Source organism: Narcine bancroftii, chromosome 3 (assembly GCF_036971445.1).
Source record: "Narcine bancroftii isolate sNarBan1 chromosome 3, sNarBan1.hap1, whole genome shotgun sequence".
Classification (NCBI taxonomy): domain Eukaryota; kingdom Metazoa; phylum Chordata; class Chondrichthyes; order Torpediniformes; family Narcinidae; genus Narcine; species Narcine bancroftii.
Window position 1 is genome coordinate 264,652,596 of NC_091471.1, and position 14,804 is coordinate 264,667,399.

Genomic DNA, 14,804 nt, shown 5'->3' on the forward strand with positions numbered 1-14,804 from the left:
GCAGCATTACTGAAGACTTGCATTTCAGAACACACCGTCTCTCAAACCAGGCTATTCTAATATAGTTACAATTGTTGCATCTACCTGACAATATAGAAAACTTCACAAGTGTGCCCTCTCTACAAAAGAACAAATTGATCTGGCTATTACCATTCCATCAATCAATCCATCTCATCCATCAACAAAAGTGATGGAAGTATCATTAATGTTCATCAAGCAGCACTTGCTCGATGCTAACCCTGTCAGTGATATCCAGTTTGGGCTCTGCTCCAGATTTCATAGACCAGAGACAAATTCCAGAGGTGAACTGGGATGATAGTCCTCAACCACGTAGGTCAACAATCAGCCTGGTAAGACAGGATTAATAGGAAAACCGTCCAAGGATCAAAGCTGTTGGCAGTGAATCATATTATTGCAGAAGTTCCTCATGCATTGGGCTCAACTATCTTCAGCTTATTGACCATCCTTCATCACAAGATCAGAAGTATCAATGTTCACTGATGAATGCACAATGTTTAATTTCATTCACAATTAATGAGAAGACTCAAAAAGTGGAAGTGGAATCTGGAATGGATTCAGTAAATCAGTGAACCGGTGTGGACTCGAAAGGCCAACATGGCCTGTTTCCGCTCCGTTAATGGTTATATGTTATGGTTATGATGCATCCCACATTTACTTGTAGCAAGACCTAAACATTCAAACATGGGCTGACATCACGTCAAGTAACATTTGCATTACAAGTTCCATTGATATAAACCCAAACCCTGACATCAGTGTCTCAGTCCACATGAATCCATTGACATGGGCTTGCATGGGTCAACGTATGTAGCCCATTCTAGGACTTTTCAAGGAAGACAATTGCACAGAAGGTTTGCCATCTTGCAGCTTGATCAAATGGACTGTGCAGTTGGAGGCAGAGCATGCATTTGGGGCTCACTGCTAAACCCAGCACCTTTCCCAGTCATCTACATGTACTCTTACCAGCTGGAGGCAGAATAAATCGCAATAAGCTGCCTCACCCAATTTTGTTTCCTCACATGAATATTCTTCATTTAAGAAACTTTGTGCACATATAATAAAACATTTATGTATAAAAGAAAATAGTTATGGCAAGGAAGCTCAACAACCAGAACGTAGTTTGCATAAGGTTTATTCAAGGTACGAGATTGAATTGCGAGTACATGTATCTTATTTATAAAATGGAATTAAGAGAATCAGCCAAAGGCATAAAATAATAGTGATAAAGTGAGTATAATGATTGGATATATATTTACAAAGCAACTGCAAACCAGATAGATAAAACATTATACATTCAAAGAGTAACAACATTAACAATGTATATAGCAATTAACTACGATTGGGACAAAACCACGGGAACTTTGCTACACTTAAGGAGGTGCCTGAAACCTCAATTCATTTCCATGCAATAAATCCTTTCTGCAAAGAGCTTAGTACAGTCTTTTCAAAATCAAACCTTGAATCAAATTAATAAACCACCATTGCATAAGTTAGTGTTCTTATAGTAAGCTTTGATGACTTTTCAGAAGGCCCAAAGAGGAAGAAACAATTACTGAACAGTCTCCCATTCTTCACAGGAATTTATTCCACAAGGACAAAATTTCAACTTCAACCAATACCAAATCAATACACAAAAAAACTGTACTCAGTTCAAGTAATTTTAGAGTGTCATTGTTAAACACTTCAGGTTTAGGGAGGATTTTTCGGCACCCTCCAATTGCCAGTCTTTTTCCTCATAAGATGGAACAAACAAACATCTACCCAAGTAGTGAATTTAAAAATGCTTTCATCTTCCTCAAACGTGCCAGGTACTATTTTGGTGCATCACATACATAAATTTATAGAAGAGGGAACTTTTCCAAAGATTAATTCCCAAAATTTTGCATTGACTGGATTAATATAGAAACCACTCCTCAATGATCGGTTCTAGCTAGTGATTTATTCTCTTTGTGCAAATGTAAAGGTGCTTTAAAAGGTAAAAGATCGTATTAAAAGTTTCAACTCATAATTTAATTAATTTTTCTTCCTTTGTCTGTGATTTTAATTTGTTTGTGTAATGTACCTCATTTAAACAGCATTATTCACCGGGTTCAAGAGCCCTTGTGGTGGTTATTGGCAAATTATTTGATCATAACATAACTGAGGCAAACAATATTCACCCATGTAAGATACTCAGCAGGAATAGCGTTAAGCAAGAAACTTGGTAACTGTCCTCTTCAAGTTTAACAATGAGAGTTAAAAAAAACTGCAGATGCTGAAAGTCTGTATTAAAAAATAGCAAATGCTGGAAACACTCAGCAGATCAGGCAGCACCTGTGGTAAAAGGAACAGAGTTAACATTTTAGACTGGAGACCCTTTCTTGATTCTGCCGAGCATTTCCAACATTTTCTTTATTTCAGGCCTTGATCATTTCGATTTTAACCCAACTGATTCAGCAAAGGGAGTGGGATGAAACATGAAATTCTTGGTCTGCTTGGTTCACCCAGATGTGTCACTTTAGAAATCAATACTTTTTTTGATACGAAGAAATTAGAGATACACACAAATAAATTTTTAAAAAGTAAATCATATTAATTTTAAATGCAATGTTGCCAATTTGGCACCAGGGTTCCATCAGTCTGTGTATAATTCTGTTCTAGATAGTGCAGAGTACAAGATGTGCATAGGTAGTTGCATTTCCTGCCCTGGATATTTCTAGATGAAACTAAAACATTTCTATGTGGATTATCAGAGCATCCATAAAATTAAATCCAGACTTTCATCCAATGAGTCTGATTGACTGGTAGCACCGAGTACCAAGGCAAATTTTTATTATCAAAATAAAATATTAATCTGAGGTCAAGAATGTCTTCTATTTTTTTAATCCATCTTATGACAAACAAATCAATCAATGGAAGTCCATTCTACTGAGTGCATGACACAGCTGTTTGCACTAACATTGCCATTTAACTGTATAATGGTCCGGCCTCTGGAGACAAAGATGGAATATGAATACTGCAAACATCTGTGTATCAATTAAGCTTTAAAAATTTGAAAGACCCCATTACTGCAGCACGGTTAGCATAGCGGTTCGCACAATGCTGTCACAGCACCAGTGATCAGGACTGGGGTTTGAATCCTGTGCTGTCTGTAAGGAGTTTGTATGTTCTCCCTGTGTCTGTGTGGGTTTTCCCCAGAAGCTCCAGTTTCCCCCCACTGTTCAAAAGATACAGGGGTTGCAGGTCACTTGGGTGTAATTGGGTGGCATGGGCCTGTGGGATGAAAGGGCCTGTTACCACGCTATATGTCTAAATTTAAAATAAAATCAATAAACAGAAATATATTAGCTACAGGCCAGAAGGAGGACGTTAAAAGTAAATTGGTATAGCTTTTTATGTAAAATTAGAGTTCTGTTCCATTCTCACAAGGCAAAGATGGTCAGTTAAAACTAAAGTGGAATATTTTGGTGTTTTTCCCACAAACTTTGTGCAACTATTAGGACTACAACTCAATTATATTTCCTCAATTTTGAAAGTAATTTTTTTGCTACATCAACAACCATTTAAGAAATATTTTTAAAAAATACTTGGTAACTCAAAATGAATACATTAAAAAAAAATCTAAACAATGGAAAATAAAATTCTCCCCAAATCTCCTGGACCAACTCTAGCTCGGGTAAGATTTCCTAGGATATTGGTCACCAGCCATCCTTCATAAAGCAAGCAATAACTTATTTCATAGAAGGGTGCATAAGAGACAGCCCACTTTTTGCCCCACACAGGAAATATCCATTACAGTGCATTCATCAGTTCAGGAGCTGGAACCTTAATTGCAATCCTTCACCTTTTTCACCTGGCTGCTCTGATAAAAATCATTACTGTTCTTTTCCTAGCATCAGACCATGAAATCATTCATCATTTCCACCTTATTGCCCTGCACCATGAACCTTTTCTTGAGTTTGCCAATTTAACACGCAGGTTCACCACTCAGACTATTGTACTCACTACACCGTCAAACCTCAACAAGCTTAAATTAATTCATTTATTAATTATATTAACTAAAATGGTAATGAGAACAATAATCAATGTAGGTATATATTTTTCAAACTGGTTCTGGGCAGGGGTCAACTTTTTTAAAAACTATTTTGCAAATCAAGTGTAAAAAAGCCATAGCTTAATCAGACAATTCCTATCCAAATCCAATTTCGACCTGCTGAACAACAAGATTCAAGGGGTACTAATGTGTTTTTTTTTGCAATTTGCCTTAAACAAAAAATAAATTTTCTATCTGTATGTTGATACAGATGCAATTTCATACATTATTTAAAAACTACCAGAAAAAAAGCTCTGCAAAACATGTTTAATTAGCACACGCAATTACTGAGAGAAAAAAATGCATTAAAGTAAGCAAATTAAAGCTGAAGGTAACAAGTGCATAAACCATGTAAAGCATTCAGAGAATGCAAATAAACACAATTTAATTCTACAGTTTTATGTCTATATTTCTCAGACAGGTGCTTGTAAAGTACCAACAATTAGATATGCACATAACCCAAGTTAACAAAATTCTTTGAGCCATCAGGCAATAAAAACAGCTTTTCAAACACGAAGTGCTAAAAAAAAATTAACACATTACATTGGTGGGCTCTGTGCATGACCAGAGGGATGCCTGCTGCATACCACTGTACCGTTTCACAGTTGACATTTCAATAAATGTGGTAAATTTCTTCCCAGATTTCAAACTCATTCACATCACAAAATAATGAGGGAGTTCTATCCAAGTTTGATAACACTGTAGATTTTATTCCTATACTAGAATGAATTCAAACTAAAAGGATTTATTTAAGAAAGCAAAAGATTGCAAAATTCTCTTAATTAAATGTTTTCTTAACTCAGTCAATTTTGAGATGAGGTATACCCAGCCCTCTCTCCCTAAATGATACTTAAGATACAATGCTGACTGAATGCTACAATAATCAGAGGTGCTGTTAAATAAACCGAGAATGTATCTATTTTTTCTGGTAGACAGAGAACACCCAAAAGAAACAGGCAGTTTTCGTAATCTCCTAATTCAGTGGTCCTCATCCTTTTTACTCCACTCAAACACCAAGTAATCCCTTACTAACCACTCTGTGGTTAAGGTGGTATGTGCATGGGGAAAAATGGTTGAAAACCACTGTCCTAATCAATACCTTTTCTTCAACTACAACCAAATAGTTCTAAAAGTTTTTTTTGCTTTATTGTTTATGAATATTTTTGATCAAAAATGCCAGTCACTGTTTTATCAGAACAGTACATCTCTGCATGAAAAATAATCCAATTATTGAGGTTTCAAGGTATCCAGATGATGTCATACAACTCCCCCCCAACCAAAATCTTAGTTAAGCCAATTAAATTTACTTTAGCCACATTTTATTAATCTATCAGCAGAATTTAAAAACTATTTTTTAATTTAAGCCCACATTACCACCCAACATAAACTCCTTGTGCGTCCTCTAGGAATGATTCATCTTTGCCAAATTGGTTTAAAATAAAACCAGGCTTGTGTTTTGGACAGATTGCAACAGTACAACAGTTTTTTTTTTAAATTACAAAATGAAAACCTGAAAGTGCATTTCCAACAACACCAAGAGTTTTTCTTCCTATTTAACACTTTGTTTTAGTGCTTGAAGCTGATGGGATCACAAATATACTGTTTATATTTAATATTTTAGGAAAGGAGAACACCAAACTTGCAGAAATAGCTGGAGGTAGGGAGTATAAATGGAGGTTCAACAGAACATTTGGATCAAAGTTTATGGTGGATCCTTACATTTGAGCTGAATTTCAGTTCACTTTACTATTCTTCAGCATTACATTCACTATTAGTTTACTGTAAATACATAATTTACAAACACAGGGACAAACATGAAAAATGAGACACAGAGTTATAAAGTTGTGTCGATACAAATGATGTTCTCCTAATACAATACAATCAAATTTTGAGATAGAAGAGAAAATAAATGAAAACTCTGGAAAAAAAATAATTTTTTTTCAGTCTCCCTAAATCTAAGTGCTTACAGGCCATTATGTACACTTATGACATCATAGAGGATGAGACTACTGTGAGAATGACCAAAGTAATGAGTAGAAACTGGCATCACATTGAATTTGAGACTTGGAGCAAGATTTTTCATCAAGAATGAAGAGTTTGCTATTATAAAAACTATCCACATGCAAATAACTGGATTTAAGGATATGGTCCCTTTAAACCATAGGGCTTTATCACAGCATTAATGTCAAGTCAAATAGATATTCAATAAGGAATAATATTGCTATGGCAAGATCCAGTGCAAATATGATCTGCAGGCATTGCAGATCACAACAGGGACCATTGGACCCATGGAGGATGCTTCGACATGAAACAACTGAGGATCTTCCAGCACAAGATCTTGGATTTATTGTGCAAAAAAAGCTAGTATGTGTGGTGTTGTGATATGTAAAGAACTAGGATTTATAGATGCTGACAAAAGATTACAAATTCTGGATGTTATTCTCATTAAAGATCAAGCTATCTTTGTAGATGTGTCAACAATATACGAAGATAATTCTGTACAGTGAGGAAAAGTTTTTTTGTGAAATCCAACAATTGTCAGTATTTGGAGACTAACATTATGGATGATTTAAAAGTTGCCATGGTAAGGTCCTATGTTTTATTATCAAGGCAAGGGAAGCTTACTATCCCAGGAAGAATGTGTTTAAACTATCGATATTTCTGGAATTGCACAAACATAGTCTTAAACTATGCATTTAGTATTCTACAGTACATATATGTAAGTGGTGTATTTGTTGAAAGCTAAGTTTTAATAGAAGCTGCTGTGATCATAATTCATAAAATTGTATATAGTGTTCTTTTTCCATTTGATTCACCAAACAATGATGGAAGGACATATTAGGAGATACAGAGGACACAATCATGTCTCAGCTTCAATACACAAAGCAGTTAAATGGAACTCTGAAGTTTATCCATGAAACAGAAAGGCAAATGTGAGGAAGAAATTTATTCATCCCCAATTCATTCTATACCAAACCCCAAACCAAATTAGTTATAAACCAAAGGCTCAAATCTTCTACGATCAAAAAAGGGTGTCTTGAATACTGCCTTCCAGACCCTCCTCCCTCTGGAGCTCATTAATGAGTACATAGTGAACAGTTTTACTTCCTATAATCCCATTTAGAAAACACAATTCTGCTTGAATATTATAAACTTGACTTAGAAGTTATCCCTTAAGTGGAGGAAACGGAATGCTGTGTTGCTAAACAGTATCACAAAAAAGGGATTTATAAAAACAGATTTTTTTGGTGCTCAAAAGTGTAATTTACTAAAACAAACAAATAGCTTCCCAAAAATCAATGTAATTGTGTGCTGAACTTGTGACATCAGTTTTTTTTGCAAATTACTGACACGCACTCAACAGGAAAAGAATTCGTTTTCTATTTTCCTTAAATATGGAAATAACGAACAGCCTTTGCAACTGTACTTAAACATTCTGATTTCCTCTAGGGTTTGAATTTCTGCTTTGTCATTTCATTTATAAACAACATTCACAAGAAATAAGATCTCCAGATCCCAGTTAGTGCTGACCAACTCAATAACTGGTTAGTGTGCAATGCTGAGGGCACATCTTTCTGCCGCCTTTAGCTCATAATAAAAGCAGATCCATACATTTTTACCATGAGTCTTTTATATATATATATATATATATATATATATATATGCACAAAACCACAAATGATTGTCTAAGTTCAAACTTCAATTGTTCCATTTTATGAGTTTCAACCTTACATTGAGATAATAACTATCATCCATTTGAGTAGCCCCGAATCCGAAGTTTCAGAACACTACTCTTTATTGGAATGCGCTTGGATGCTAACTGCATATATACTGGCTCCTGAGAATGCTGCAAATGAAGTTTGCTTCTTGGTAATATTCCTCTAAATAAGTTGTTGTGTCATTGTCATTCCTTGCTGGAGTTACAATGCAAATTTCAAGGACACGTAGATTTTTATGAATTCTTATTTCTTTATGGTTCTCCATTTCAATTAATTCACACAATTGTTTCACTGGAATCTTTTCTCACAAGTTTTGAAGAGAGGAGAGAATGTTGAGTGATATTCTTAAGGTCTGCAGCCATCAATCGGACCTTTTGGTTTGTCCTTCGCCATTCTGAGTAAAGCTGGCAGTGATAGCGGAATGAAACCTTTGGGCAAAAATCAACATGAATTATTCTTACAAGTACTTGTTCCCCCACCCCACCCCTCCTCCCTCAATCCAATGCCACTGTTTCCCCACAGACTACACTTTTCTTCCTGAGAAATGGGCAGGAAGTGTGGTTGGCGAGGTGGGGTTGGTGAGAAAAGGGAGATGGTGTTGTAGATGACTTCTGGAAGTTGGAATATATTAAAACATTAGCAGGATTAGTAGGATGGTAGTCCTTTTTACTATTTGGTGAATATTACCCAATAGTAACCTTGTCCTCACTAGCCAATAGTCAAAGAATCATCAGGAAGAATCTTAACCAAACTTTATCTCAGGCCACATGGATATTGTGGCCAAATGAAGAAACATTAAGATGAGCTTAGCAAAAATTACCAAACTTAACCAGTGAACAACAGTGTTGTAGGCTCAAAAGTGCATAAAATGAACACACACTAAACTACAAGTGAGGCAATAATTTTCTAAAATAATTGGATTATGAATTTTCCTTCAGTTTACTTTCCTCACTTTGATCACCAATCACTGTGGGAAACGCTTCACAATTTAAAACATTTGTCTTCAGATACCAACCCATTGGAAGAAAATTCACGTAGAAAAAAAAACAAATTTCCAACTACCAAAATTATTAATGATGCAAAATCAACTAATCCCTTTCACAATAGATAACCTTTCCTTTAGAGAATGGGAGAGAAAAGGATTTAAAAGAATAGAAAATTGTTTTTTGGAAAATAATTTATTATCATTTGAACAAATGAAGTACAAATATGGAATAACTCACATTACAATGTTTGCATACCATCAACTGAAAGCCTACTTAAAGAGTAAATTGGGAAACAGACTGAGGTTAACAAAAGGAAGCAGCTTTGAATATGTGATTACAGAAACAACGATAATAAAGATTTATAACAAATATGTACATCAAGCTGCAAGAGATGGAAAACAATGAAATAAGCTATAAACCCAAACAAAAGTGGGAAAAAGATTTAAACAAAGATAAAAAATGAAATATGGGAAAAGTTATGCTCTAGAACTATTAAAAATATAATAAATACGAGGTTATGGATGATACAATATAATTGGTTACACAGGCTATATATCACGCCCCAAAAGTTAAATAAATGGGACCCAACAGTATCAGATAGATGTTTTCACTGTAGTAAGGAAATGGGAACAACAGTACATGCAATTTGGGCATGTGAGAAAGTGAAAAAGTTTTGGGAAGATCTAAGTCAGGTATTAAATAAAATCACAAAAAGCAACATACCAAAAAATCTAGAGATCTTTCTTCTAAGTAATATAAGTAAAGAAATAGGCCTTAAACTGGATGAAGCGCAAAAAAGATTTATTATGTCGCAAAAAAATGTATAATGGCAACTTGGAAGTTAGAAGATAGCCTAAGAATACAGCAATGGTACATAGAAATGAATAAATGTATTCCATTGGAAAAAATAACAATTTTTAACAAGTCACATTATTTGAACAAATTTGGGAACTGTACATGGAACACAACAGAGGGCCTCCACCCCCTAAAATGATAGAATGAGAAGACGACGAAATGAACTGATCCAATGTGTGAAAGTAGATAACACAATTTTCTTGTTTATTTTCATTGTGTGATGACATTGTTTAATGGGTTTATCGTATTGTATATGAACTTTTATTGTATATGAACTTTTAATGGGGGTGGGAAGGAGGGAGGGAAGGGAGGGGGAAAAAAGGGGAGAAAATGCCACTGCGTGTATTCAAGAGGGAAATGTTTGTGTTCATTTTGATTAATATGGTTCATAGTATGAAAAATTTTTTAAAAATTAAAAAAGATACCAACCCATTGAGTTTGAAGATCAAGTTACAGGGCATTAGAATCATATACACCACATTCTTGATTGAGGTACATTTACAAACTGAATGCCATCTAAAAATTGATTTCATATTTATAGATTTACAGAAAGACAGCCATCAGCTCCAAATGATAGAAGGACAGTGACTTAAGTCACATATCAACACACCAGATCAAAGTGGCAATTCTATAATACTGTAAGCCAAGTTGCAGATTATTGATGTTTTATTTTTCTCTGCAGCTAGAAGTAATAAACCACTGTCAAAGTAAACTTACTTGGGGCATAACATTTGTCAAAGTATTACTACCATGTTCAGCTTATTAAAGCCATGCTCATCTTATTAAAGCCATGCTCCTGAGGATGTGACTCATCAGTGTAAATTGACACAAAGGTGACCTGCAGAAAAACAGGCCGATTTGTGAATGCTCACATTATGGAGAATACACGTCTATGCCCCAGCGCACCAGTCCCCCAAAACCCATTTCCAGGTGCTACCTCAGTGATTATTTCAAAAATTACATTAGCTGGGAGATGCATGTTTGAAAAGTCATAAAGGACATCTTATTTGGCCTTCCCACCAGGGCTATAGTCTAGTTGCAGTCACATCCTCTAGTCATCTTTACAAGAGATACGATTCCTGAGGAAGTTCATTGGTTGATGGGGGTAAGAGCTCCATATGCTGGATGCACGAGTAACTCAACTTCAAGCATACAGCTGTAGTTGCATAAAATGAATTATACAATGAGGCGTGTGTCAGGATGTGCTTGCCTTGACAGAAGAGGATATAATAAATTCATGAAGACCAAACGCTACAAGTCAAGATAGTAGCATACAAAACTATCCAAACACAGTGATTAGTGAACTGATTCTTTCAAGCCAAAGTCTTCACGCTGTGATCAGATCAGATCAGATAGGCAAGTGCTTAAATTATAGCTGCCAAGTTTTTTAGATTTATTAATTTGGTTGATGTCAACCAAAGTCTTAACAAAACTGATATGGGGAAAAAAAACCTTCATGGAGACAAGTTGTTCATCTTTGTGTTTCCTTATGATGAAGAGCTTGAAACTTCACCACCGTTTGTCTCATTCAGTGCAGGACTCATTATCAAAGTGCAAGGATGATGGGGCGTGGCAAGATGGCTTAGAGTCTAGACGTGTAATCTCGACCTCTCTAGCCAGACTTTTAAGTACCTGTTTTTTAACCCTTTGTTTTCAAGTTTACATTTTTTAAATTTTAGTTTAAAGTATTAAGGAATTATTATAGCCACTAATGGTAAAAAGATTAAACCTCAAGTGCAGAAGAAGTTACATTTACAAAGTGCTGAAGATTTGGGGCCTAGACGACTTGATACAGCCCCAGGCTCAATCTCTTCAGGGTCTAAACCTCAAAGACTGCCTGTGGGAGCTGGAAAAAAATGTCTATTGCTCACCAAGTGAAGGATGGTGCTGGAATTACCCATTCTCTGTAAGAAGGTGCGTGTTCCCAAGAAGTGGACCCCGATTTAGAAAGCCTTTCGATTTCAATGGGGGGGAGCATGCAGGAAGACGACTCCATTGTTGGAAATGCATCAGGTAGCATTTCAATCTGAAGAAATTGCTTATCTTCGTGAATTGATGGAAAAACAACGAGATAAGGGGGGAGGCCAGCGGCGACTCCCTGAGGAAGTCGGAGTGCCGTCACTGGGAGTCCAGACCCGCAGTAAGTCTTTTAAAAATGCCTTCTGTTGAATTGCAGAAGGAACTGCAGTTACCTTGTTCTGCCACCATGTCAAAGAGAGCAGAGTTGAGATTTACAGATTCACAATGCATGCAATTAAATGCAGTTATTCAACCTATTTGACATCTTTAATGAATGAGATGGTTCAAATGAATGCTGGTATAAGTTCAGAATTAAATATGGTTAAAGCACGTGTGGATGCATCTTATGAAGAATTTAAAAAATTTCAGACTGCTTTTTTGGACTGTAAACAACAAGTGACTTCTAACACAGAAAAAGTGTTGAAGGTAGAAAAATCAGTCATAGAACTAGGAGAATATGAGAAGGAGCTAGAAAGAAAAATAGATTACTTGGAGAATCAAAGCAGAAGGAATAATTTAAAAATTGTTATTTTGCCAAAAGGTATAGAAGGACAAGATCCTCTTCGTTTCTTTAAAGACTGGATCCCGCAAATATTAGGGCAAGAATTTTCCTCTGGGGGACTGGTACTGGAAAGAGCCCATAGAGCTTTAAGAAGAACACCCTCAGCTGGTCAACCACCGAGACCGGTAATAATTCGATGTTTGAGTTATTTGGACAGAGAACCAATACTTCAACTAGCAGTGCAAAATGCGAGACAATGACAAACTCCGTTATTGATTCAGAATAGCAAAGTTTTTTTTAAATCTTCATTCGAGTCAAGAGGTCATTCATGTCGACGTCGATTCAATCCAGCTAAAGAAGTTTTGTGGCGTAAAGGTTATGTCTACTTTTCGCTACCCTGCAGTGTTGAAGGTGTTTTATGGAAATGATCATGAAGCAATGATTTTTGCTGATTCATTGCCAGATGTAAGAGGATAAAGACGTAGTTCACCATTATCTCCTAATGAAAAGTCTGGTTGTTCTGGAAACGGAAGAAATGGGAAAAACGGGAATGGAAAGAGTCTACCTCTTTCTGAAATGGGATCTCCGAGATTGGAATCTTTTGGATGAAAAGAAGAATTTTCTTATTCTATTTTTTTTGTTCTTATGATATTTTGATGTTATTGATTGTTTGGCTGGGGAGGGAGAGATTTGCACTAAGTTCTTTACTAGTCATCAGCCACTTGTGGGTGACCCACACCCAATTTTTGTTTAGGGGATTACTACATTTTGGTAGTTTTTTGGGGGGGGGGGATTTTTTTTTCTTTATTATTTTTATTTTAGTTAGTTTTTAATTTGTGTTTTTTTTTCTATTGGAGGGCCTATATACATTGATTTGAGTTTTTATATAAATATATTATTGGTATTTAGTAATAATAGTAGGTATGTCAAAGTTGAGGTTTGCTACTTTTAATGTTCGAGGATTAAATAGTCCGATTAAGGGTAAGCGAGTCTTGGCATATATTAAGAAAATGAAAATTGATATTGCTTTTTTACAAGAAACACATTTGAATGTGAAGGAAAGCATGAAATTAAAAAGGGACTGGTTTGGGCATGTATATTCTTCTTCATTTAATTCTAGAGCTAAAGGTGTAGCAATTTTGAAACATAAAAATTTATCTTTTGAATTACAATCAATGGAGGAAAAGGCAGGATGTACTCTTAAATTGAATTGTGATTTTTAGTGAATTTTGGACTTTACTTAATATTTATGCTCCAAATGCAGATGATGAAATATTTATTTCAGATGCATTTTTATGTTTGGGTCAGGCTAATGATAATATTTTAGTTGGTGGTGATTTTAATTCTGTTTTGGAATCTTTATTAGATAAATCACCGAATAAAGTTAAAAAATCCAAGATGGCAATTCAGGTCCAAGCGTTGATGAAAGATCTTAATTTAGTAGATATTTGGAGATGTCTTAATCCATCAGAGAAAAATTTCTCTTTTTATTCATCTAGACATGAATCGTTTTGACTTCTTTTTAGTATTGGCACATTTACAAGGGAAAATATAACAAGCAGAATATAAAAGTTGGGTGATTTCAGATCACTTCTGAGAAAAATCAAATGGCTTATCATTGGAGGTTTAATTCAATGTTTAAAAAATAGGGAATTTATTGATTTTTTGAAAAAAACAAATTAATTATTTTTTTGAAAGAAAATTCTAATTCTGTTCAAAGTAAGTTTGTATTATGGGATGCTATGAAAGCCTATTTGAGAGGACAAATAATTAGTTATACTTCTAAAATAAAAAAGAATCGATTAAATCAGAGTCTTGAATTAGAGAAACAGATCGATGAGTTAGAAAAGGAATTTCAGAAAGATGCTACAGAAGATCAGAAAATAGAATTATCTAGGTTGAAAATGGAATATAATACTTTGCAATCTTATCAATTTGAATGTGTGATTAATAGGACTAAATAATGGTATTACGAATGGGGAGAGAAAGCACTTAAGGTATTGGCATGGCAATTAAAGAAAGAACAGATTTCAAGGACTATTAATGCTGTTAGACGGAATTCTCTTATTACTTATAAAACTCGTGAGATTAATGATGAATTTTATTCATTTTATAAAAAGTTATATACATCTGAAGGAAAACAAGACACTGGATCGATTGATATTTTTAAAATCACAGTTGATTTACCGATATTAGAGGATGCAGATATACAGGAGTTAGAAAAATCATTTACTGATTCGGAAATTAAAATGGCTATGCTGGAAATGCCGAACAGTAAATTGCCTGGTGATGATGGATTTTTGGTTGAATTTTATAAATTTTTTAATGATGATTTATCTATAGTGTTTGGGGATGTATTACGTCAAGTTGGAGAACATTATGAATTACCTGAGTCTTGTTCTAGTGCTTTAATTACAGTAATTCCTAAAAAAGATAGAGCTCCTTTGAAAGTATCTTCATACAGACCAATTTTGTTGTTAAATGTAGATTAGAAAATAATAGCTAAAATATTAGCGAATAGATTGATCAATATGAATCAACTTTGGCAAAAATTTAGACAAACAGGTTTTATAAAGAATAGATATTCTTCAGATAACATTTTGCACGTGATTAGTTTGATTAATAGATTTTGA

At 34.9% G+C, this 14,804-nt stretch overlaps 2 protein-coding genes across 3 annotated transcripts in view; both read right to left on the reverse strand.

Moving 5' to 3' along the window:
- Positions 1-14,804, reverse strand: part of LOC138758695 (myelin expression factor 2-like) — a 179,255-nt gene that overhangs the window by 67,687 nt on the left and 96,764 nt on the right. The window lies entirely within an intron of this gene.
- Positions 1,135-14,804, reverse strand: part of LOC138758683 (E3 ubiquitin-protein ligase MARCHF2-like) — a 56,877-nt gene continuing 43,207 nt past the window's right edge. The window contains exon 6 of one of the 2 annotated variants that reach the window (XM_069927984.1): positions 1,135-8,237. In XM_069927984.1, the coding sequence (XP_069784085.1) occupies positions 8,085-8,237 (153 nt within the window). In that variant the 3' untranslated portion in view covers positions 1,135-8,084. Of the gene's footprint in view, positions 8,238-9,083; positions 10,489-14,804 lie in introns of those variants that run through there. The other variant, XM_069927985.1, reaches the window with a different exon arrangement.